General features: G+C 40.3%; 1 protein-coding gene across 3 annotated transcripts in view; it reads left to right on the top strand.

Annotated features, from left to right (window-relative positions):
- Window positions 1-7,041, top strand: part of LOC120768219 — a 109,043-nt gene extending 102,002 nt beyond the window's left edge. For all 3 annotated transcript variants that reach the window (XM_040094792.1, XM_040094794.1, XM_040094793.1), the window contains one exon: window positions 4,904-7,041. In XM_040094792.1, coding sequence (XP_039950726.1) covers window positions 4,904-6,119 — 1,216 coding nt within the window. In that variant the 3' untranslated portion in view covers window positions 6,120-7,041. The remainder of the gene's footprint in view (window positions 1-4,903) is intronic.
- Window positions 7,042-25,679: the final 18,638 nt, after the last annotated feature.

Here is a 25,679-nt window from a genome sequence, read left to right as displayed (position 1 = left end):
GTATCTCTTTTTCGAGAGTTGCTCCAGGTGAACGCTTATTAATTTAACTCTAATGTTTTCCCCACCGTGTTCTGCTTTTACAGTGGTCAAATTTTGAGTTTCGTTCCTCAGGAGGTTTGCTTTAAGGTCTGTATTAGAGAGCAAAACGTTGCATCAGCACCAAATTTTTGGAAATAAGCCCTCTCGTAGGCACTTTGCGAACTATCTTGTGAACGTGACAGTGTTGTGTTTAATCTCGAACTTTAGGGCCTTCTTAGGAACACCCTCCAGCTCTGATGCCTTGTTGTTGGCGTACCGTTCTGTTGCCTTTACAACCTCTTTGTCAGTGACTGGTGCAGGTATTGTTTCAGTTTCTTCTAGGTGATATACTTGAGACGGTTGCGCGGGAAAGAGGGTTTCTACCACAGTCTTTAGTAGCGTGGGACAGGTTGGAGCTTGGCCTTTGTGTCCTCGGACTTTTGTCATCACTATCCTGTAAGTGTCACAAGATGGATTTTCGTCAAGTTTATAGCTCAGCTCTTTGAAGCTGCAGGTCTTTCTCCTTTTTATAGTTTTTTAAGGTCGTTTCGCTTCCTCTTAAAGAATTCCTGTAGCACTGCATAATTCTTCGAGTGTCGCCTTCTTTGGCATAGACGTCTTGCTTTGTTACATTCGCTTCGCAGGACTTCAATTTCGTCATTCCACCAGTATGCAGGGTTTCTGTGCGTGGCTTGCCTTTTTCTGCCTAATATTGCTATGTTCTTGCACAATCTGTATTTTGTACGCTTTCGATTTAAAATTTCGTTCTTCGTGTACACTCTCAGCTACGGCTACTGTATTTTCTTCACTGCGTGCTGGACGTGGTCTTTTCGGTCGATATATTCAATAATGAATGCTGGGTAATGATGTTGACCATAAGTTGAGCGAAGTGCGCGAAACACATTCTTTACAGAACGGGAATTTTAGTAATAGAGTGGAACGATTTGTAAACATTGTTCAGACGTAAGTCTTTCCATGATGAAATGCCAAACAATATTGAACAAATACAAGTATAACATTACAGCTTGACTCGACTCAAGGCTTTTGAAGAAAGTACCTCTACTTAGATCACACGTTAGAAGTCAGAACTGGCTTTTAATTTTGATTTAAGAGTGAAGTGAAGAGGACTTACATGACTGCTCACGGCCCAGGCGCATTCTAGCAAAAAGTCTTATTCTACTTGGGTGTCTGAGAAATATAGATACAGATTGTACCGTGAGCATGAAGGTTTAACCATTCCGCTGAATAAGTGACACTAGGGGAGATTCGAAAAGGCTGCACAGCCTTCTTGGACCTTTGGATGAACGTTACCTTAAACCTTTCAAGTGCGTCCCTGATAGCATCATACCGACGCAATTGAGTTGTCAAAAATGTGTGGAGGAGTGTGGGGTGAAAATATACAGGCACTTTCACCTCTATTATTCAGCCTTTGCAAAACTGAGGTTGAAATATCTAGGCACTCTTACCTTCTGTAAACCAGAAGACATAGCCTAAATTGACATTAGTCGCTTCAACAAATTTTTAGTGGACTCAAAGTGCTTTGTCGATTTGTAAGGGTCTTATGATCTATCGTATATTAGTTTTGGGTAACACAAAGTACCGGCATTCAAGGTGTTCAAGAGGGTCCCTGTTATGATCGACCTATTAACCTAACCTTTCCTATCTCCAAAAAATCTTTTTTAATGTATCAATCCCTCCGTCTCACTGGCTTCTCGGGATAGTCACCAATTCAAATGTAGCTTTTTTTACAATATTTTCACCAATTTTCAGAACTCAATCAATATTAGCACTTCTTATTAACCAAGCCAATACCAGTTTCTGGAGATTGATTTTTATTGTGAATCAAACTTTTATATTTGCCCCACTTCGGAATTCCGGTTAATACATCTTGCCATATACATATCTCAATTACGGTAAGATTATGTTTTCCTTTAACCACCTCAATTGGTTGTTTGCTGCCGGACCTCTTGTTGATTTTTATTTACCTTTGACAATTTTTGCTCAGATCTGCGTGCCTAAACCCACTATATGTAATATGATGGCACAAATTAGGCTATACACTTGACACTTGGCACTCGAGATGCGCAAGTGATAAACGCACGCAAATAACACGTGCTAATGATGTGCATAACACGCTCGGCTCACATGGTAAGGGTTGCCACTTTTTTCGCAATAAATGAGCGGCTGCAGCTACCGCTCGCAAAACTATGATGACTACCCCACCTTTACAGCAACGAGTACATTGTTGTACATGGTCTAATTTTGAGAGGCTGCAACGTCCTTTGAAGCTCCTTCGCAGCACAAACATTCCCACAGACATAAGATGCTTGCCTTCTGCTTGCGTTGTCATTGTTAACTGTTGCATGAGTTGGTTGCTACCGCAGTTGGCTGCAGGCAGTTTGCCAAATTGGTTAGCTACTTGCTGCCCACCTCTTGCCACAACTGAAATCTAAAGAAATCCATGCTTTGCCACTTCTCGCTGCAGCACTTCAAATGTCGGGCGTCTTCCCCAACTGGTGTGCCCATCTCGTGTTTATCTCAGGCACATCTAACTTTTCGCTAGTGTTTTGTTTTCACTAATTCTGTTGCAACTCTTTCGTGCTCTTTTGTTGATTCGCTCTACTGTCGGCTATTTGTCGTACATTATATATGTATACATAGTATATATAGTAAATTGTAAACATATACCTGCTGTATGTGTGTATATGTGTTTGAGTGTGTTTTCAACTTTTGTAATAAAACAGTTCCTTGCAATGTTTCTGCTGCTTCTTCTGCCTTTGTTATTGTTCTCGCCCACTTTGGTTGCCACTGTTGTTGTCTTGCCACTCGGTACAGCCGTTTCAATGTAACGAATCCAACACGGCGAGTGGCCTGCGGCGCAGACGCCCCTCTCGGCGACAATGTCCGCCTAACTTTTGAACGTGCATATTTCATATCATTCATTAATTTGAAGATGCAATTTAAGAAAGTTTCAAGTTGCATGCAAGATACGCTGCGGCTTTGTTGCACATGCAAACGGCGGAGGGAAATTACAGTAAATTGTAGTAAAAGTTGATTAGTCGGAATTCGTTTAGCACATTCTGAATTTTGGAGATTATCTTGCTTACCAAAATTGTAACAGCAAAGATTTGGGTTTTCCGAGAAGTTTTGCCATAAAAAAACTTTTGTTGCATGCGCTCGCAATAAGAATCATAACTGTTCTATTATGTAATACGGAATTCTATATACGCCGTCCACTAATAGCAAATACAGAACATTTAGCTATGCCAGTTTATAAAATTGTTATTTAATTTTGCAATAACGGCCGGGGACTTACTCACTGACAAGGTCGCAGGCGGTATTTCCTGACTTGAACAATTTTCGGTGTCGATTGACTCAAATTTTTCTTAAATATTATTACAACGTTTTATCAAAACTGATCAAGCAGAAAAATAAATATCGCATTCTCGTTTTCTAAGTGAAAATTACAGAAGAATTTATAAAGTCATTAATCATTTCTCTTTGCTAAATTTTGTCGCTTCTAAAACACACTTTTTCCTATTCTGTAAAATTCTCTATAAAGATGTAAGGCTTTACTAAATATTTAAATTGTTGAGAAAATAAAATTTACTGAAAATTTATCCCCTACACGATGAATTGATCACCGCAGTCACAACCAGATTAGCTATTAGTCGCTAGTAACGAGTGCTTTTCTAAAACGTATGGTTTTCACTGACACAATACTTTTTCCAGTCGACATAATCGCATAGAAGAGTAGGTAATTCAAGCAACCATGGATCGATTTCGCACCACATTTGCTCTAGTGGTTATATGCATCCTCAGAGATCCCGTACAGTGCGTGCTGAAGACGCCATTGTTGCTGTGAGTATGTGTATCGAGGAATTTAACAGAATATTTTGTGGAGGAAACCACTGTAAAGCCAACCACTAAACGCGTCACACATCCGGTGAATGAACACAACACGAGATAAGATAGGTTAGGTTAATCCGATAGGCCAATAAGCCACACATAGACCAGTTTGCGACAACAGATGTAGTTCACTTACTAAGTCCAAGGGAGTAGTCATCGTTTAGGCGCTGCGCTTGACTAGAATTTCAACAGACTTTGCGGCCTCACTATCGATACCACCTGCTCTAGTGTATTATACCGTGAGGACCCCAGATGCTTACAGAGTAGATAGTGAAGGACAAGTGCACAAGAGATGATCCATTGTTTCTGTAGTGCCCTGCACTAGACATTTCCTGGAGTGTTCGCGATCTGTCAGCCTCATCCTGCGGGCGTTTGTCGCAACCAGACAGTGACCAGTAAGTATTCCGATCGTATTCCTGCAGTGTCTTCTGTCGAGTGCCAATAGGAATTCTGCGTAGTTCCAATCTATCGTTTTGCTATTAGCTCATCCCAAGGGTTTGATTTTCTTCACCATGGTGCTGTCGAGATCGTTGTAAAGACAATGTATCGGTTTCCCAATGTTAAGCATGATTTCGGCTGTCAGCCGTACACCATTCTTGGCAATCTTCACTATTTCACTACTCTTGATGCCTTTGTGGTCTGCCACCCAGTAGAAGTTAAGTTGCTTACTTCCGGCAACACTTTCCACTGCTGCCCTGCTTCCCAAGACACTTCTGACATGTAATAACGTCTGATTTGAACCAAAAGTCGTCTCCATTAATATCCTTCAGTAAATAAATAAAAATACTAATTAGTACATGGGATCTGATAATTTGATCTTTTTTAGCGTAGACACCGCTTACGCGGTTATAGCCGAGTTTACAAGCGAAAACAATATTTATTAAAACCATTAAAGATGTTAATTTTACCTGAGATTTAATCACTAAGTTATTATAAAAAATATTAACTAGTGCAAAACCGTTCTCTCTTATTCCAGTTCGGACTCTGCCTCCAGTTCGATCTCCAGTCAAGTGGACGCCGCTGCACGCTTGGGTGGTTACAATCCTATTCCCACCTGGACAACCACACCCATTGCTACAACTAAGATAACCTCACCGCATAGCAAACGAACGGGCGGACAAACAGTTGGTCCCAACAACAATGCTTACTACAATAACGATGATGTCAGCACCTCGGTGTTCTGCAGTGGCGACAGCGTCGAGAATGATCTCTTCGACAGTAACTACCCCGATTTGCTGGACATCGCAAAATACGCAGTGGCGCAGGCGACTAACTCCAACAACAATAACGCACATTACGGCGTAAATGCAGGAACGGGTAGCTCGACAAATGCGGCGCTTTGTACGCTGCCTCGAAAATTGAAAAACACCGGCAAATACTTTAAAAGCTCATCGGACAGTCAGTCACCGCTGCTGGCGGACAACTCAAGTAAATACGGCAGCAGCACGTTGGGTGATGCCAGCTTCCTAAATGAGCTGACGTTGGGCCGACGCTTCTCGGCCGAATCGTCATACTCGAATTACGTTGGCACATCCACATACACCAGCGGGCAGCGTTCGAATAGTTTCCTCAACTTGGTGCAAAGCAGTAATAAAGGAAATCTCAACCTAAACGGCAGCGCTGCTTTGGGTGCGGCGGCTATGGGAGTAAATGGCGTGCGACGCAATCCCAGTTTGCCTTCATCCCCCGTGCACGATGCGCATCAGCATCAGCGTTCCTTTAGCTCAGCGGCAACGCCACTATTGGACTTCTCCACGCTCACCGCACGCACGGGCGTAGCCACAACCCCAGCCGTTAACCTGGCTGCCGTCTCTGCGGCATTGCAGCCAACAACGAATACGTCGACAGTGGCGGCTTACGACTACCATGCCGCGCAACTGGAACGCTTTCTCGAAGAGTATCGCAATCTACAGGATCAGTTGTGCAAGATGAAGGAAACCTGTGAAACGATACGCAAGAAAGAGGTGCCGATGCGCGGTGCGGTTGGACATTCGGCCCAACTGGCTGATCCGGTGATGTATAACGCAGCACTTGCGGCGAACAATTCACCGGCCACGAACCCGAAAACCACGACACTGAAGAGTAAAACTCTGCTACCGGGACAACCACCTGATCCGCCGCCTTATTGGCTGCACCGCAACGCGATGCTGAAGCGTCTGAACGAGTCGCAAGCGGATATATTTAAGAGCTAATGAGACTGAGGCTGTAGCAAACAGTAGCAGCCAACTGGGCGTGTAGGCGTGGCCGTGCGGTGCTAGTAAACTCACATAATAGCTGTTATTTAATCGAGCGAAGCCGAAATGTGGTTAATTTTGTAAAATTACCGACTCAATTTGGACCCATAGTAAACCCTATGCACACGTACAAACAAAATGCGTATTCCAAATTTAAAATTTTTTAAGAAAATACAGTTAGTGTGCTCAGTTACGCAACATAGACATACATATACATAGGTATATTTATGATTCAAGGTCAATGAAACATCAAAACTCAACTCGCAAATAAATACTTATGTCAACTACATAGTTTTAACTGTATATATACACACACACACACACATATAACACACAAGCGATACAAGTATTTCTTACCTAAAGTCTAAATATTTATAAGCATAAGTTACTCTGTAATGGAAAGCTCTAGTACTTAAATTACTTATACAAATACAGCAATTACATTAAACTATAGCAAAGTAACAGTTAGACTAGCCAGTATGTATACTAGACAAGACATAACTCAAGCAACTAAAATATTTTTAACTAAAATCTCTAAAAGCATGTGTACGATCTCGTATTCCTTTCCGATACTAAGCCGCAAGGTGATTTGTTAAAGGTTTTGTGTAAATGGGTCGCATAGGTAGTTGTGGAGGTAGGCGGAATAATCTTAGGATGGCAGTTGACCGTTAATTATGCGACCGAGTGTTCGATTGTGCATGAAAATGTAAAAAATACTGTTAGTTGTGTGCAATACAAGTTTAACTTAAAATTAGTTTGTAAAGTATTGAACTAAGTAGTGCATAATCAAAGTTAGTTATTACATTAGGGATATATAAATAAGATAAATTGAGAATTGAGATTTTGAAAAAACGAAACAAATAAATTAGTTAAAATATAATGCTGAGTTTTATTTCATAAACTTTATTTGATACTTTTTAGAAAAAATATAAAGGGAAAGTGTTTCAGATAATGACAGCGAATGTATTTAAAATGATCACTATAATTTTCAATGAAGTCGAATACCGTCTTATTGATTACAAGTTCAGTACCGTCCATTACTTATTTTAATTTCATACGGATTACTAAAATTGAAAATACTTATGGTATGCTTATACAATTACATACAAGAATTTTCCGTCAGTTACTAAGTATTCCACGCTTCCAAACTTCGATTATATTAAAGATTATGGACAGAGGGATTTGAGCAGCTCCACGCACATCATCTGCCGTGCGTCAAAGCAGAAATCGTATTTTGAAAGTGAATTTATGAATTCGAATATTCATTCGACTTTAGTTACATAATTATTAAGTTGAAAACAATAATTGGAGCTAAATCTATTATATCCTCTATATATAGTCTGATCTAATGTTGATTACTCAGTAAAATCTGTTATTTTACGTGAATGATATTAATGGCATGCCAGTTTTGGGTTAGACTGAGTTCATCACCAGTTAATAGGCAAGTTCACATAGTAATGAAGACAGTTTGCTTGCTCAGATCTCAATTCTATGTTTTTTTTGTAACAGCAATCGAACTATACTTTCTAAAGCAGGTGGCTGCGATGACTTTGTTAATTAGATATAAACAACAATTTATTTGGAAGTAGATATTTGACTTTTAAATACCTGCCCAACTGGATTTTATAAAATCCTCCAAACACTTCAGTGCCTAAAAGCCATTCATATTTGTAGCGTATTTATAAGCCCAGGGTGTTTTCTATGATATGTGGTTTTCATGAAGATTTAAAACGCTATGTCTTTCTGTAGCAATTGGAGTCGTATATCAACAATAACACAACAAGCGACTTTACACCTTTTACTTTTCAAAAATATAGACTAGCGGTGTTAGATCGCACTGTCTTAGAGGCAACGCGCTGTACCTAGACGCGAGATAATGCACTCTCCAAAAGTCACCTTCAATAAATTGATTGTTTCGTTGACAGTATGGCAAGTAATAACGTCTGATTTGAACCAAAAGTCGTCTCCATCAATATCCTTCAGTTTAAGCACGTAAACGTCACCATGGCTCTATAGCGTTCTCCATTAACGGTAACAATATGGCTGGCTTCTTTTTTGAAGAAGTATGACCATTAATACTCTCCGCCCATAGAGCACACCAAACAGTCACTTTTTGAGCATATTAGGGCGACTCAACAATGACTTGTGAATTATCATCAATCCAAATGCAACCGTTTTGTTTATTAACGTACCAATTCAGCCAAAAGAAAGCTCCATCGCTAAACAAAATCTTCTCGTGATATTCGTGATCGGTGTCCATCTCGTTTTGGACCCATGCACCAAAACTAAAGATCTTTTCGAAAAGTTTTCCACAAAGTGGATATACTCCTACGGGTCTACATACTACAATACTATGCTTCACAGCAGCAATAGTGTTGTCTATGTGAACTCCACAGTGTCTCTGAGGATGCGCATTATTCACTCGCTATACGTCGGCCGAACCGAACCATTATTCTGACAAATTTGTACGATTTGCAAAAATTATTCCAAAGTAAGGCTCATTCGTTACGAAATTGGTGCATATCGAGTAACAGCTACCAAAAGATGAATTCTATAAAGAATATTGCCTCATTAAAAACAACATGTCTACTGAAAATTTTTTTATTTTATTTTTAGTTACTGGTTGAGAAACTCTTCCCAAGAGCACATTGAATAATACCACAGTAGTGTTAACTTTTATTTAGTATGAAATTGGAAGGAGGGAAAGAAGCAAAGGTTACGTATACTTTTCAAGAAACCATGTTGTTTTCGAGCATTCAATCACTTATCTTAAAGGTTTCTAAAAATACTAATTAGTACATGGGATCTCATGATTTGACGCCAATTGGAGATTCCAAGAGTGGCCAGGTTCTTCTCCACCTGGTCTTTCCAACGAAGTGGGGGTCTTCCTGTTCCTCTAATTCCCCCTTTCAAAGCAGCAGTGTTTTCATCCATTCGGAGGACATGACCTAGCCAGCGTAGCCGCTGTTTCATAATTCATATTCGTATATCTCATACAGCTTATCATTCCATCGACTGCGGTATTCACCGTTGCCAATGCGCAAAGGACCATAAATCTTCCGCAGAACCTTTATCTCGAAAACTCGTAATGCCGACTCACGATTTGTTGTCATCGTCCATGGATGATAAATGTCTTGTAGAATTTGATCTTTGTTCGTCGAGACTGGACTTTACTTCTTAATTACCTACTCATTACGAACTCGCCCCTGTTGTTAATAGTTGTACTGCGCTGCGTTTCGAGGCAGACGTTATTTTTAGTTTTAATCATGGTTTTAAGATAAATGAAATTATCTGCGACTTCGAAGTTTGACTGCCAACAGTGACAGTGCCTCTGTACCATAATTTAGGCAGCGATAGGCGTGTGAAGATGAAAAAGCCTACAGATTAGCTTAAATTTTCTCAGTTTCAATGAACAATGGAAAGAAGTAAGAATTTAACTTTTTCATTTCACTGGCTTTTCGTTCAATGTTGTGCGCCTTACTTACGCTCTTCCACATAATTGCAGTTGAAAAGAAAATTTGCGGCTAAAAGCTGCTCATTGCTGCGCTTAATGCAGACACATATGTGTGTAGTATGTGTGTTTATGTGTGCGAGTGCGCGCTATTATGTACATAAATAAACTTATGCAACAGCAACACAATGGCGGCTGTCATGGTTGCAAATTAGCTGCAGCTGCAGCGACGTGCATGACAACGAAAATTGCAACTGCCGCGCAGCGCACAATAAGCCACGTGCAACGCGCAGCCGCTGGTGTAAATGTCGACTTTTATAGCGTTGCAACCGCAACCAACTGCAGTAAAAAGGCACTCGAGGCGCACATTTTCCTCAACATTGTTGTTTTTGTTTTTGCTGTTTTGTTCATTTAGCTTTTCATTTTCGTTGTTGCACCGGCACGCAGCATTGGCGTCACAAGCGACGCCGTCAAACGGTTTCGCAGGGCCTTGACCGACTAGCTGCCAGCTGCCAGCTGTTGGCGCAAAATCTTGCAAGTCAACTCGGCTGCCTTCGCACGAACGAAAGCAAACCACTTACGCCCACTTGCGTAGCAAATTGTGCGCAACTGTAAATCACTCACAATGGAATGCAAGCGATTTTTTCGGCCGCCAACGCTGCGACTGCCGCAAACCGCAGCCGCAACGAGCGCACAACTGCGCCGCATCAAGTGGCAAGTGGCATGTTGAAAAGGTTGCGGTTGCAGCGCTGACGAAAGCCTTACAACGCACCGAACGTGCAACAATCACGAAAGGCTCTGGCAGCATAGGCGAAATCCCTATCAACCCAATACCGGTGAGGATGCGGGGAGGCGTATTAAAGAAGGTGATTTATGAAAAGGTGCTGGGGTGATGTGGCAGCTTGAGTTGGCGGTGTGAAGCGTAACTGTGCCACAACCGGCTTTATGCCGTATATACATGCGAGGTTGTCAGCTGCTTTCAGTACCGATTCCTCGCTGTGGCTTCCTCCTACCCTCCTGGCCTGTTGGCATTGTGTGCGTATTAACCTTGGCGGTTGTTGCCGTTACTACGTTTTGTTTCTCGGCATGTCAGCGTTTTTGTAGCGTTGGCAAAGTCTACGGCATTCTTCAGTTGCTATTCTCTACTTAGTTGCACTTTCCAACGTGACGACTCGCCTACCCCGTTATTGTGTTGCCGACGGCCATGAACATTAACTGAAAATCCGCTCAAGTGTTGACGTGATGCTCGGCTCTGCTTAAAATCGCAAATAACAAACGACATTGCAACAAAACAATTTTTACCTAAAAATATAATACACACTTAAAAGTAAAAGTAGGCACGTGGCAAATACTGCGTTAGGGCTCGGAAGGAATTCGGTATATTTAGTTCAGAAGTATATGATTCGTAACTACGCAATACTCGACCAACAATTACAAGTACAAACATACATTACATATATTCCATTAAAAATATATTCGGATAACTGTTGTGCTCTCAAGATGCTAACTTGAGAAGGGGCCTTGCGTACCCGACGCTCATTAGAGAAAAATAATTTGTTGTATATATTTTATCAAGTGGTCAGTAAGGTTAGGTTGAATGGCACGCTTAGACTCTTAAAGCGAAGGCCCGTCGCAAAATTGTATACATTCGTGAGTATATTCATGCCAAATGATGCAAACTCAGCTTTGCAGAAGCTTTTCGGTTAAATATAACAGATTGGTTAACCATCCACGTATAGACTGTTTATGATTCTGCGGACAAATAAAACTCGCCTACGCTATCTGTTGGATTTTCTCGCAACCCAAGTATTATAATAAGTTTGAGATATTTTATTGTATGCATACTCAGAACACTTTAACGTACGAGCGCCATTTGTATTGTTTACAGTAACTTAAAATATTCTTCTTAACTAAAAATACAATTAAATCGAGAACATTTTCGCGCTAGTATTTTTTGCAAGATTCGACCTGGATTAACTCATCAACAGTGCATCGCTGAACTTAATTAAACTTGTGACAAGGAAGATCCATCAAGGACCGGTCTCAGTCTTAATGGATGAATTCACTACAGTCGAGCTCGTTGATCACTCCAAGTCGAATTACGGGAAGGTCGTCCAAAACCATCAATAAACATTTAACTGTAAAAAAATTGTGTGCACGTAGGATATCACACAGTTTGTCAATCGCTCAAGAAAAGTCGATTGGTTGAGGGAAATGTTAACAAAATATGATAACGGTGCCTCGAAAGACATCTATGACATTGGGACAGGTGATGACCCGTGGATTTACGCATGAGAGCCCGAAAGTAACAGAAAGCAACAGTCGACTGAATCCAACAAAAGAACAATAAACTCTGAATGGTATACAAAAATTTATTTGTCAGTTATTTTTCAAGAAATCATGAACCAACCGCCGAAACAACTGCACTTTTGAGCACTAAAAACATCGATTTGATGAGTCATGCTCCGTAAAGTTCTGACTCGGCACCGAATGAAAAAAGTAATTAAAAGAGGTCAACGTCTTACGACACTTGAAGAGGCGTTTGGTGCGTTCAAATGACATGTTTTAGAGATACTTCAATCACTGAGGCAAAAGTGTATGGATCTAAATGGAAAATATTTTGAAAAATAATAAAGCGATTCTGGATTATTAAAAATTGTTTTTGCTCTGGAATCTCGAAATATAAAAGGCAACCTACGTATAAGCTCCAATAGCTCTTTGAAATTCTGGGTGATGTACATAATTCATATAAAATTGTTTACATTTTGCCATTTTCTTTACGGTTTTGAATAAATTACTGAAATAATGTCTTCGTTTCAAATATGGCCACTTTACTAAATCTAAACATGGAGGATCCCTGAACTGCTGAAAACTACTGGGAGATTGATTATATTAAGTATTGTCGGTAGAGGCATACAAGAACCAGGAGTTAAAAAAGGCGTACAGCCTGCTGCGGAAGGTTTAAGTAATTTGAAGTATCTAGAAAGACATTCAATTAACAATAATCAAAAATAATGTTATAGTGAACATTTCAGATCCAAAATTAGCTGCCGTACACCTTGGTTACCCAAAAGTTGTCGAAGTCAAATCTGGAGATACAACAAATGGATAGTCAATGCCACCCTATACTACCAGGGTTCGTTTGACTTTACTCCAAGCAATCAGAATATCAGTCGACAATATTTCTCGCATTAATTTCTTTTTATAACTTTCTAACGTTATTTATCCTTCATAATGCGCTGAAAAGGGAAAGAGTGGTTATAATACGACCCTGTGGATTCTGGTCAGAACCCTCTCTGGTAGCTTCGATCATTTTATTCAAGTGCTGTGATGGTTGATGAACTGAATGTTGACTATCAACGTTTCACTCCGTTTCAGTGGTTCTATTCTATTCCCCTCTGAAAGGAAATATTTTTGCTATTTTGGAAGATCCATGGCATGTTTTATGGTCAGCATATGGGATAGTTCTTATACTCTGGCAACATTGTTGCTATAAGGTACAATAATTTTGTTCACCTAACGGTTGTACGTATCACTAATCGAGATAAAACTAATCGAGATAAATTATCAGGATGACGAGATAACTTGAAATCCGAGCGAATCTGTGTCTGTCCGTCCATCCGATCATGCAAGCATTAACTTGAGTAAAAACTGAGATACCTTGTTGCAACTTGGTATGCCGGTACCTTAGTACAAAAAATAATTACGAGAATGAGATGGGCGTAATTGGACCACTGCCACGCCCACAAATCGCTTTTAACAGAAAACTTATATAGTGTCATAACTAAGCACTAAATAAAGATGTATGTAAAACTGTAATTTAGTACAAGGCATTGCAGTAGCATTGAGCCCCCCTCTTGAAAAGTTAAATGTGTACGAGAACAGTTGATTTCTACGTTGCTACTACGGGCGGCAATCAAGGAGAGGCGGAGCGGAATTCGCTAGTTCTACTATTAGAGTAGCGAACGATGTCAATTTGTTGAACTGATCAATCTAAACTGTCAGGGGCGTAGAGTCTGCATATAAAAACTCTGCAGTTTGTTTTTATTTTATTTCCAAAACTGTTTATTCAAACGTAATTTGACATAAATACCATTCTGGTCTGCCAATTTCCACGGCTTTCACTCATATCAAGACTTGCTGATTCTGGTTCTACGACACCAGATAATTTCATATGATAAGCTGGGCGAAAAGCGGAAGAAATTTAAAAATATTACAATTTTCACCCACCAACATTCATCTTAAGCTTTAAAGCAACATATGTATATGCATTTTGGTAAATGAGTAAGAGAGGTGGGCGGTGAGATGTATGAAGGCAAACTTGCCGGATTTCGCACTTCACGTCGAATGTGCTTTTGACGTTTGCCACGCGAAAGTAAACAATAAGGCACCTAAAGCCGAGTGTAAGGGAGGGAAAGGGAAATAAGTTTTAAAAGTGCTTGTGGCGGCTGTGTCTGACGAAATAACCGCCAGCTAATGTTTGAGTTAATTTAGCGACGCCTGTGTGCATAGCAATGAGCTGAAGGGTAATTGTTTGTATTGAGACAAATCCAAAACGTTGAAAGCGCGCTGTGGAAACATTGTGGCAAACATATTTTTTTCTCGTGTTGCTTTCGGGCAGCATAATGCTCGTAATCAAATAAAATGGCACACAAAATGTTCATTTTCGCCACATTTCCGACGTCGCGTAGTGGCTAGCTGCTGTTCGACGGCACCCCCACCTTCCAACGTCGACGAATTATTGTCTATTTCAGCGACGACGGACCGCAGGCGAGGCAGGCCACTTGAAATGGCAACAACGCCCGTTTGTATTTCATTTGCATGCCTAATGAAGTGCTACCCGCGCTGTTGTTGTGATTATGTGGCGTGCGACAAGCAAAATGCGCGGTCGCCGGATGTCACCTACAATTGCTGGCGGATGGCTCGGGTCGCAGGCGAGTGGCGAGCGGCGAGCAGCAAGCCGAAAGGCGGCGTGATAAAAGTGGCCACGGCACACTCGTTGTAAGACCATATGCGCCAGCCATGAGGTCTCGCAATAATTTTATAAAATTATGACTTAACTTTTGACCCGCAACGAAAATAAAATTGTGCAGCGGGAATATCTGTCAAGCTTCGGTGCAAATATTAATAGCCTTGTGAGTTGGGGGGCATGGGCGTGCGCTGCGGTTGACAGGCAAAAGGGACACGATAAAAGTGCCAGTAAACGCAAAATTTAATAATATTTTGTAGTTAAAGCAGGCAGCGTTGGCGGCGGCGACGGAAGCTTGTTGCGAGCAGCAGGTGCGGGCTGCAAAGGGATCTCGGGCTGCAGAAAGGCAACGTCGGTGAAAATGTAAATGAAAGGCGGCTGCCACATTGTGTCAAATGCTGCTGCCGTTGCCGCCAAAAGTCGCCGTGCCTTAAAAGCCGGTTTGAATAGTGAGGGCGTTGCGCGTACTCATGCTTCATCACATTACCTTTTCATCAAAATTTCCATCCTGCACAGCTCGTCTCGCTTTCGATGAGCATGCAAAGATTGTCCGTTGTGTTAAAATTCTGAAATAAAAGTTATGATTGCTTGACACGGTTACACGATGGATGGTTGTGCGCACAGACGGACGGGCGAACGCAGCGTGGGCGCGCCAAGGACACAAGCAAGCAGATTGTGCGCCATTTCACACACACATACATACATGTATATACACTTCAGCGGCGTCAATGATAGATGCTACTTCCATCACTTTTATGGGCGTTCATTTAATTTGCTGTTTTATTGTCAATGAGAATGAATCGTATTTAGCTGTCGTCAAAGCTTTGTTTGTCATGTCATTTGCGGTGCGGAAAACATCATGAACGTCTAAATATACATATGCATTTACTTTAGGGCAATCCATTTTGCAGTGAAGACATGATTTATCCCGAGCACATTCTTTGCTTATACAAATCTCATATAAGATTTCAAATGAGCAATAGCTCACGTCCCTTCTCTTGATTAACAAAATTTACTGGAAGGGATCTTGAAGTACGATAAAATTATGTTGCGACTAGAAAGCCCATAAGCGTTATGGAACTTTGTACGAAATTGTATGTGTAGGCCCTAGAATGACATTCCCTAAGCCCCGAGTATCACAAAAATAACAAATTAGTGTGAAGATCCAGTTTTTCCTGTAACTTCTATGGGAACCATATTCATTGAATAGAAATGAGAGGTTATCGACGTATTCAAAGCGAAGATAAAGAAATTTAGCTGTTTTGACGCGCCAGGTATACTTAGATGTTTGAAGTATAGGTTTGAGGTAAATTGTGAACCTATGTTTAGTGAGTTGTATATCGAAGGATGTGTAGAAGTTCACGCAAGTGAGGAAAGTCCTCTGAGCGCCATTCATTTGGAAATGGCCTGAAACGATTCTTCTGCATATGGCTCAAGCAGTTCACGACTTGCGGTCTTAGACCAAGTATCCTCTGGGTAGCCAAAAAACATCCGTTTGAGGACAAGCTAAAGTGAGGAATCGAAACTTCCCTCTCCAGTGTTGTAAGCTGGGCTTGAGACCCGATATGTAAAAAAAAACCCCAATGAAAGGAAAAAACAGCCTCCGATGAGAGACACGCCTTTTAACTCTGCTATAATAACATAAGCGGAGTCTACGACAAGCTCGGATAAAAAGATATCCGATCAAGCAGCTTCAAGATTTTCAACTACGGTCGGTAGCGTTTACAGATAAGGTCAGGTTAACAGGTCGATCTTTTCAAGGATCTCAATTGGACAGCTCCGTGGTGGTACCTGGAACACTATGGGATTGACCATATGTCAACGAAGCGCCTTGAGCTGATCAAGTGTTTGAAAAGTCGACTAATGTGAGTTGCGGCTATATCACCTCGCCGAAGGTATGACTGCCGAGATGTTTCAATGTCAGTCTTGCAAACGCTGGATAATGGAGGAGAAAGCGCTCGGATATTTCCTTCTTCCAAACAAGTTTGACAGTTTTCGTTCGACTGGATTTTTAGCCTAACAACACGAGTGGGTATTGGTCATTGTCTAGAAGAAATCCAGTGATTGCAGCAATAGAAATTTTGCTATTTGCAAGTAATTCAGTCCCCTACATTTTACTCTACGCCGGAAGGATTTCGCAGACGCGTATCAGTTGGCCGTCAAAGAACTCCTGGTAAGCACACTCTTCGTGTGATGGCAACGAGGATCCAACTTGCTCCCCTTTCGTGAGCAGAGTAAGGATCTAACTAGTTCAACGACTTTGCAGTTCCCAGCAATTCCGCTTTGACCAGGCACCCAAACGAACCTAATAATGATATAGCTTGTTGATATATCTAGTGAGGTTAAACACTTCTTTATTAACTTTAATCTCACAGTTTTCGAGCTCAACGCTAGTAGTGTTGTTACGCTGTTGTAGTGAATGCTCACCTTCCTGAAAGGAGTTTCGTTTCGGCGCAGTAAATCTACTACATCAATAGCGGTCACTTCTGCCTGACACTATAGTAATCCGGTAACCTAAAGCTAATCTGCATGAGAGCTCCTTATGGTAGAGTTCCTACTTTCCAACTTTCTCTCTTTCAAACACCGTAAATAGTCCTCCAGCATATCATTTCTGTTTTTTCCAAAAGTTTCTAGGGTAATATAAGCAAAGGTCTCACAGGTATTAATTAGATAGACCTTTACTGCACTTTTTGACAAGGAGAATGCGGTTCTGATTGTGTAAGTGATGATTTGGTTTTTAGTTATTTCACTGTACAAAGTGATTTCTTTGTGTGTTACCAGCGATTTCCCCAGAATAATTGTTAAACTGAATGGAATAAATGGAACAAAGCTTAGGTAAAAAAAGTGCCCAGAAAAGATAAATACAGTGGTTATGCTGTGAGAGTTTTACAAAAGTATTGCTTGAATTATCTCGAACTCATTTTGGCTAGATAAAATTTGCCCTCCTCACCTTCACTTAAGCCATTTTAATAGATATATCTTGTTCTTGTCAAAAAGGCCACCCTAACCATCCTATCAGACGAGAAGCAAGGGCTTTCACATCCAAGTTTGATTTGTTTAGAAATTGGAAAAATGTACGCAGCAGCTCGTGTTCCTTGTTCTTGCTTGCCTTCCTATAAGCTGCACGCGGTTCCGCTCGAAGTCGACGTTCGTGAGTGACTGCGGCGTTGATGGCTGGACATTCGCTTGAATGACGGTAATTTGTTTGTTTATAAGCTGAAAATGAGTGTCAACTTGAAGCATTAGATGACCGGGCTGCTGTTGACGACTTTCGCTCTACAATAATAATGAATTGCTGCAAAATGGTGTTCGGAGATGTTTTTCCTCAATTTTTTTTATTTCCTCTTACTTTTTGACACTTCTTGACTTTCATTAAAATAATTGCATGAATATGCACTAACCTGTATTACATTTTTAAGTCGTCCAAACTTTACATATTTTTCTACACATATGTACACATGTACAACTAAGTGTATATGACACTCCCTTTAAGTATGTTTGTTTGATGACAAACACTTCATACACTTCATGCGAGTTGCAAATAGGTTAAGCTGCGAGATGCTCACAGTGCAAATATTTACATCTGCTGGTGCTCAAACTTAGGCTTGTCCCCAATAACATAATATTTTTCGTGCACCGGAAGACGGACATACACAAACACATGCGCGTACCAAAAATGTGGTGATACAAATGATTTTGGCGATAAAGGGGGGACGGAGTACTTTGGTCGATAAAATATATGTAAATATAAAAAAATTTAAATTCCTGATAATTTCAGGCGTTTTGATATTTTCCAAACCAAATGCATTCATTGTTTCTGTTAAAACGCTAACAACTTATTTACATGGCAAGACCCCTCGTAGATTATATTACATTACGCCAGTGCTCTGCGCATATTTTCCATAGCGTTTTAAACACTGAACTGGAGTAATATTTCGGCTGCATCTAAAATTTATAAAGCACATCAAGCAGAAGGGGTGAAATTTAGACTAATGCTTGCCACGGTATGACGTTTTGTATTGTTGCAAGATAAATTTATACATTTACTAGCAGCCCTTCCCGGCTTCACACGTGTTTTAAACAATAATTTCAAAAGCTATAAAAAAAACTATAATGCACACTCTCCGACCCATACTTTCTGAAGGAAATTCGAACATGAATGTATATTTTTTTCTATTATTTTTTTTTTTAATCTTTGTAAAAAGGCCTTTATTATATATTTTACTTTCTCTGCTCCTGAACAATAATTTATTGAGTCAGAGCTTCCGTGTAAACGATATTTGATGTTAATTTATTTTGTGACAGCAATATAAATTGATTTTCAGGACCTTCAACTCGCGATAGACCAACATACAGTTTGCCTTGAGTAAAACATTCTCTTCGTAGATCAATCCCTACTAATTCGAAAGTTGGGCCTTGGGACTTATTTGTATTGTAGTAAAAGCGAAATAAGTTTTCACTGGAAATTGAAGCAGTTTAATTAGGATTGGCAAATTACTTGGGATTATCGGAATTCTCGGTATGTGAGCTAGTTGAACAGCTGCTGGGCCGCTGATGATGGTTGCTACAGTTAAATTGACCGTCAATTCCTTAATAATCAGCCTCGTCCCGTTGCACATGCTTGGAGGAATTCCAATTTTTAAAGCCGGCTCATGTGGTGGCAGTCCAAAAGGGTTCAATGAATTTAAAAGCTCCTGGGAATTAAGGACTGCATCTTCGACATAGTCACGGTGTCTTTCGATTGTGTTTTTTCGTTAATACTATCATTCCTGGGTGACACTATTGCCCTAGAACACAACCAATGAAATTTCTTTTCGTGCAAATTCTCCATGTCAGGGGATATAGTATAATACTGCATCTATTAAAATGTCTAAACTATGGAGTATTTGGCCCAAACATACATTCAGAAGAATATTACAATTACTCCTTAAAATTCCTTCCCCAAGTTTAGGCAGTTGTTGTGGAAAATCGCCATCAGCGATTCCAGGAAGATTACCTCTCATATTCGTCCGTAAAAATCTGTCAGAAATCTCAAGCAAACACAAAAGTTAACTCGCCCATGAGAACAAAGGAGTTTCTTAGATCTAATGAAGCATCTTGCAATAGTTAACTAAGAGGCCCATTTTTGCGGACAGAACATATTGATTGTTGTTCAAGATTTATGGATAACGGCAGTCTAAAAGATGAATGAGCAGTTTTTTCATCCTTTAGAAGAGTTGCCGTAATTCCTGCCGAAGCAACTGCTATCTTCCGTGATTATCTTATTTTAGCAAGTATTAAATTTGCAAAAAACGTCGCACCAGTACCCTGGCGCATCTTAAAAGAAAGGTTGCTTTTGTTATTATTCACTAGCCCTTTTCTGTGTGTTACAGCTTAGCTGAATGTTAAATAACATTCTCTGTCTAAATTTAACATTCTCTGTTATAAATAAGTAATGATTTTTTATTTTTTTATTTTAATTTTTGCTTTGATATGATCAAGCAGGCTTACACAGATGTTGATTTAGCAAGAAGTGGTGTGTCTCGGAGGCACCAGGCCTTTTTGGAAGGCCGTGAGGAGGTCGCTGATGAATGAGCAAATTCAAAGTGAAAACGATGCTCATTTTCTTTTTCGACATCAAAAGCATCGTCCACCATAATTTTGTTCCTCCTGAACAAACTGTCAACGCCATGTTTTACGTGGAAGTCCTCAAGAGACTCAAACGAGGGTCAATCGGGTCTGACAAAACATCGCAGCCAATTGGAAGTTGCACCACGGCAACGCCTCCGCTCACACCGTCTTTCTTGTGAACACTTACCTAACCAAGGCCGGCATCACAACACTTCCGCAGCCGCCCTACAGCCCAGATGTGGGCTGTTGTTTCCTTGCCTGAAAAAGCCGATAAAAGGCACGCATTTTGAGAAAAACAATTAATATTCGAAGTTGAGGAACTTCTTTAATAGCCTTTTTGTGAAAGATCACGCGTGAGTCGTGCCAAGCTGTCATGTTATATTTATTCAGAATCGTTTACAAGTCGTTTAACTTTAATACGAAAAAGCACGTTCAGTAAAGGATATGTTTCGCGAGCTTTGCTCAACTAACTGTCAATATAATCGGCCTACAGAATATACTATTCGCAAAACCATCACCCATCTTGAGACCCAGTATTCATTATTGAGAGTGTAAACGAAGAACGTTGTGAGTCGATTCGGCGCTGTTAGCAGCAACTATGACTGACGTATGGAACGACTTGACGCATTTCACGCAAGAATTTAAGCCGTTCGACCTTACCAAGAAACATCACCTCGTTCTATGGGCTCTTAAAATGTTCCAAGAAGATCCGACGTTTTCGAGCCATATTTGTTCACTGATGAGGTTTATTTATAGCTCAGTGGGAATGTTAACAAGCAAAATTGCCGCATTCGGGATGAAAAGCAATATGAAGAGATTCAAGAGCTGCCATTTCATCGATAAAAATTAACGTTTGTTGTAGTTTGTGGGCCGGTGGAATCATTGCTCCATTTTTTTTTTAAATTATGCCAATGGAGGCCGTTGTCGGGCCATGATAACAGACCATTTGATGCCTGAAATTGAAGGACGGGATATGGGCAACATTTGGTTTTAAAAACAACGCATCAGTCAATGGATATATTGAGAAAACACTTCGGTGAGAAAATTATTTCACTTTTTGGACCGGGCGATTGCCCACCAAGATCGTGTGATATCACACCGCTAGACTTCCTCCTGTGGAGGACAATCCCGTTTCAATTCAGGTCTTGGATAAAAACATCACTCGTGTTGATAATTTTTTTCAATAATGAGTATCCATCCATATTTTTTAAACCATCAAAAGGATGCAATGGAAATCTAAAAAGAAACTTTATTTGCGTAAAAAATGTATTAGCCTATATGAATGTAGTCCATATTACTAGTATAGTTGAGATGCAGCAACCTTAATGTGCCGGTTAAAGCAATTAAATCGGAATTACACATTTTCATCCCAGATTTTAGTTCAGAAAAACTCAAGGCACATAAAAGAACACTTTTTAAAAGATTTCTAACTGGCAGTATATGCAAACTTAGCCCACAATAAAAGTAGAACTCCGTCCACTGTGAGTACTAAATAAGGATTGCTAAGATTTGTGCACTAACTAGTTAGTAAATACTTGTCCACATGAGCACACATAAGTACCCCAAATGCAGTCGAAAAAGGCATTCGTCTAGCTATCCATTCAGCTGACATGTTTAGGAAGTGTTCGTGTTTACGCACTTGCCTTGCAATCCCTCGAAAGTGCAACATATTTATGTGAGACTGTAGATTAACTCATTTCACCATGAGCCTAAAGCACACTCCATAAAGTCTCTGTAGCTCACAAAGGAAGAAATATGCAGTGAATATGCTTCTCGCTGATGTGCAGTCACAGGCGAAGCAATAAGTGTCACAAAAAAAGGAAAAACAGAAAATCAAAGCAAATTACAAACATGTTGGGCGAAAAAAGAAGAATGCACGAAGCAAAAAACGAGATTGACACGTGACAGCGCCTAGTGGCCAGGCGTCACATGAGCCGACATTTGGCGATTGGCCGCGTGATTGACAAGACGCAAACGCAGCAGTAAAGTCGAGACTCAATTAACGGCGAAGCCGAAGCTACAACAACGTTCTACATATTTAAAGAGACACTTTTTTGCATGAACTACTAGCAGGCCACAGCAGCAGGCTTGCGGCATGAGCTGGCGCTGGATTTCTTCATAAGCAACTTTCATGTTGAAACCAAGGTTGCTGAGCGTTGCTAGTTAAAAAAAACTGTTTATGTAGTTAACAGCGAGATTTTATTTTCTTTCCCATTTTCTAGTGTTTTCCTGCTTGCATTTTTAGCTGCTTCTTTAGCAGCACTCTGTTAGCTGGCATGGAATAAATTCCGCAAAAATATGTGACCCACTACTCGTATTCGGTGATTCGTTGACTCTTCCGCTCGAATTCCGCCACTTGCCTTTCGCCACTTAAATTCGCACCTTGAGCGTTGAAGTGTTGCATTCTATGCTGTGTTTATAAATTTATGTATGTATGTCATGTGTGTATGTATCAGTTCAGAGAGGGCGGCGTGGCGTGTTTATTCCGCATTTTTTGCGCGCTCACTTTTTAATTCATTTTGAAAATCACTTTAGTGCGCTTGTCGATTATGTTGGCAGCAAATGTGCGGTGGCACGAATGGGCTGTGCAGCAACTAGCCAACTATCCAACTGACCGACTGGTCGACGCCGCCATTACTTGGCTGACACTTCATCCTTGACACTCTGCGGTCGACTGCGCTTGACTGGCCGCAGTCCGCTCGGTCAGTTCGCCAAGTTGGATGGCTTGTTTGTTTGCACTGCCCGTTAACCCAAAGGCACAGCTCACCTTTTTCTGTACGCCACTTTGCCTCAAGAGTTGCCGGCACTTTGTATTTACTCTTTCATTTCGGTCTTACTATTTGTGCGCGTTGTCTTGTGCCGCTGGAATTTTAATGAATTATCAACTTCATTAATGTCATCGTCACCGCGTGAACCACCCCTTCATCTGCTTGCCTGTTTATATAACGTTTTTCTGCTCTTCACTCTCTGTCGCTGTCCGTGCGCGGTTCTGCCGAACTTTCCGCCCGTTCGACCCGCACTTGCCGAGTTTGCGGTGCAAGTTTTCCGTCAACAGCTCGTGAATGATTGTGGCAAAGTTTTGTAGCTTCTTGCTATTCTTGCTGCCAAGAAGCGGCATGACAGCCGAAGGGGTTTTCTACAGATTGTTTGCTGCTTGCCGCTTGTCGGTTATTTTTTCAACTTTCTACCATTTACTGCTGTACCAGTTTGTTGTTGTGGCTCTCAGTGCCAGTGGCACAATTGTCGACAACTTCTGCGCTGCCGCTTCGTTGAAGGTCAATGCGAAGATGCTTGGCGCATCCATATTTTGCGGTAGTTCATCTGCCCGTCGACACAAATTCGCTACAGCACACATACACACAGCTACAGAGTAGCAGGGGGGCCAAACAATGTCAGCAACAACCAGATGCCGCCGATTGAAATTCATTAAATGAAATTGTTGCTGTTGAAAGTGCTCCGCCCGACCGCCGCGCACTTCAATGCTGTTCTAGATTTGTGAAGTCTGCTTCGAATTGTGTTAAAATCCATAGTTTTTAGAAGACAATGTTCATATCCTTACAGTAGGGTTGGCAACTCAAAATCATACTCTTATACAGGTAACAAATAGTATATATACTTTCTTGACCTAGGCACTTGGACTCTTTATTAATCTTCTGGAAATAAAAACTACACAGTTTTTGTTCAATATCTGGAACATCTTTCCTTACCTTTATTTTTTAAAAGTTTCTCAGACTAAGCTTAGCTAGATACATGGACGGTGCCTTGCATTAACACTTTGAAATAACTTCGAACGCCTTCCGGACAAGTTGGGCCACTGTGTTTCTGATTCTAATCCGATTTCTGCTTTGAGCTCATATCCGCGAGAATCATATAAGGTGGAACGAAGCTGCCGGACAAGACATCCACTAGGAATTTTCGCAAATTGCATGATGCTCACAGGGACGGACTGTGTGCTTTCGGAATCTTTGGAACAATTCCAGTTGTGGAAGTGAAACAATTCAGTTTTCTTTAGACTGAACTCAAACATCTTGAAAGTGATAATTTCAGAGAACCGCTGAATTAGCTGAAGTCAATACTAGCAATCTCAACAGGTTTGAGATAAGTTCTCTTGATTTATGTTAAAATTATATTATAGTTGAAATTATTTATAAGAGAATTTATCACACAATAGAAAGGTCTCTTAGTTTTCAGCCGCATTTGAATGGCTGTAATTTTAAATGGAACGATTTATATCGTAAAAAAATATTCGCAGGCTGAAGGATGCCGTTGGAAATGTCTCAAAAAAATTTATGTTTTACTTTCGCTTGGTAGCGAGAAGAACTTGTTGATTTTCTTTAAGTCACCATCATATGGTGGTTGATATATGTATGATGGTGACTTAAATAAAATCAGCAATTTCTTCTCAATTAAACGACTCTCGAGGCATCCTTGATATTCACGTCGACTTTTTCAAAATATTCACAGAAGAAAACAAAGCTCTTTATCGTGTAATCAACAAACGTTCGGAATCATTGTGCAAAATTACTTTTTAAGGTAGTAGTCTGGTAACTTGGGTTCAAAAAATCGAAATTTTTTTTGTTTAATTTGAAAGTACAATGTCTTGAGAATATACTGTGAAAATTTCAAACAGAAATTCGAAATATTTCGGGAGTAATAACGAGTTTCCTAGAGCGCCTCGGAGTCCAACTTTGAAGGTCGACCGAACTTTAAACGCGTTTTTCTCAAAACATTGTTTTTCTGGTTGACCCGGGTTCTAACTTTTTTTCTACGGAACCGATTGCTTTCAAATTTTAACAGGCTGATCTACACACTTATATCTAGTTCTCCTCGGTACTAACGAGAACTTTATCACCCCTAACTTTTTATTTTACAACCCGCTCTTTGCTAAAATAAAAAAAAAATTTTTCAAAGTCCGCCATTTTGTTATTTACCCTTGAAATTTAACTTCAGTAGTTCCGAAAAGAAGGACATGTCTATAGATGAAGAATAATCAAGAATAATTGATTTCAGATAACATCATGAGCCAAAATCTTCCGGGCCACCCACGTGCATTTTTTTGACGTTCCAACTTCGAGTGACAATAATAATAGTAATAAAGTATTAAATTTTCTCAATTCATTTTTTTTTATATTTTCAATATGTAAATAAAAACACTCTAAATATTCATGATAATTCATTTTTATTTTCCTATAAAAAACCACCCTCCAAAGAAGTCAAGAAAATAGGCTTAAGTTACCAGACTACTACCTTAAGTCAAATACGTCAATCTTGTGTACCACTGTATCTCCCTATACCTCCCTTTCTTACTACCCGACACTACAGATCACGCTACCTTTTACTGGATTAAAAATTCACCTCAACTTGCCGCTGGAACTCATTTGCTTTCGCACTATAAGCGCTACAATAGAAGCACTCAAACAGTTACAGTTACAGCTTCTGCGGCGCTAACAAGCTCAAATGGACAATTCAACTCAACTTAACTTGGCAA

The sequence above is a fragment of the Bactrocera tryoni genome, chromosome 2 (genome assembly GCF_016617805.1).
Source record: "Bactrocera tryoni isolate S06 chromosome 2, CSIRO_BtryS06_freeze2, whole genome shotgun sequence".
NCBI classification, from domain to species: Eukaryota; Metazoa; Arthropoda; class Insecta; order Diptera; family Tephritidae; genus Bactrocera; species Bactrocera tryoni.
This window is presented reverse-complemented; position numbering and strand designations above follow the sequence as displayed.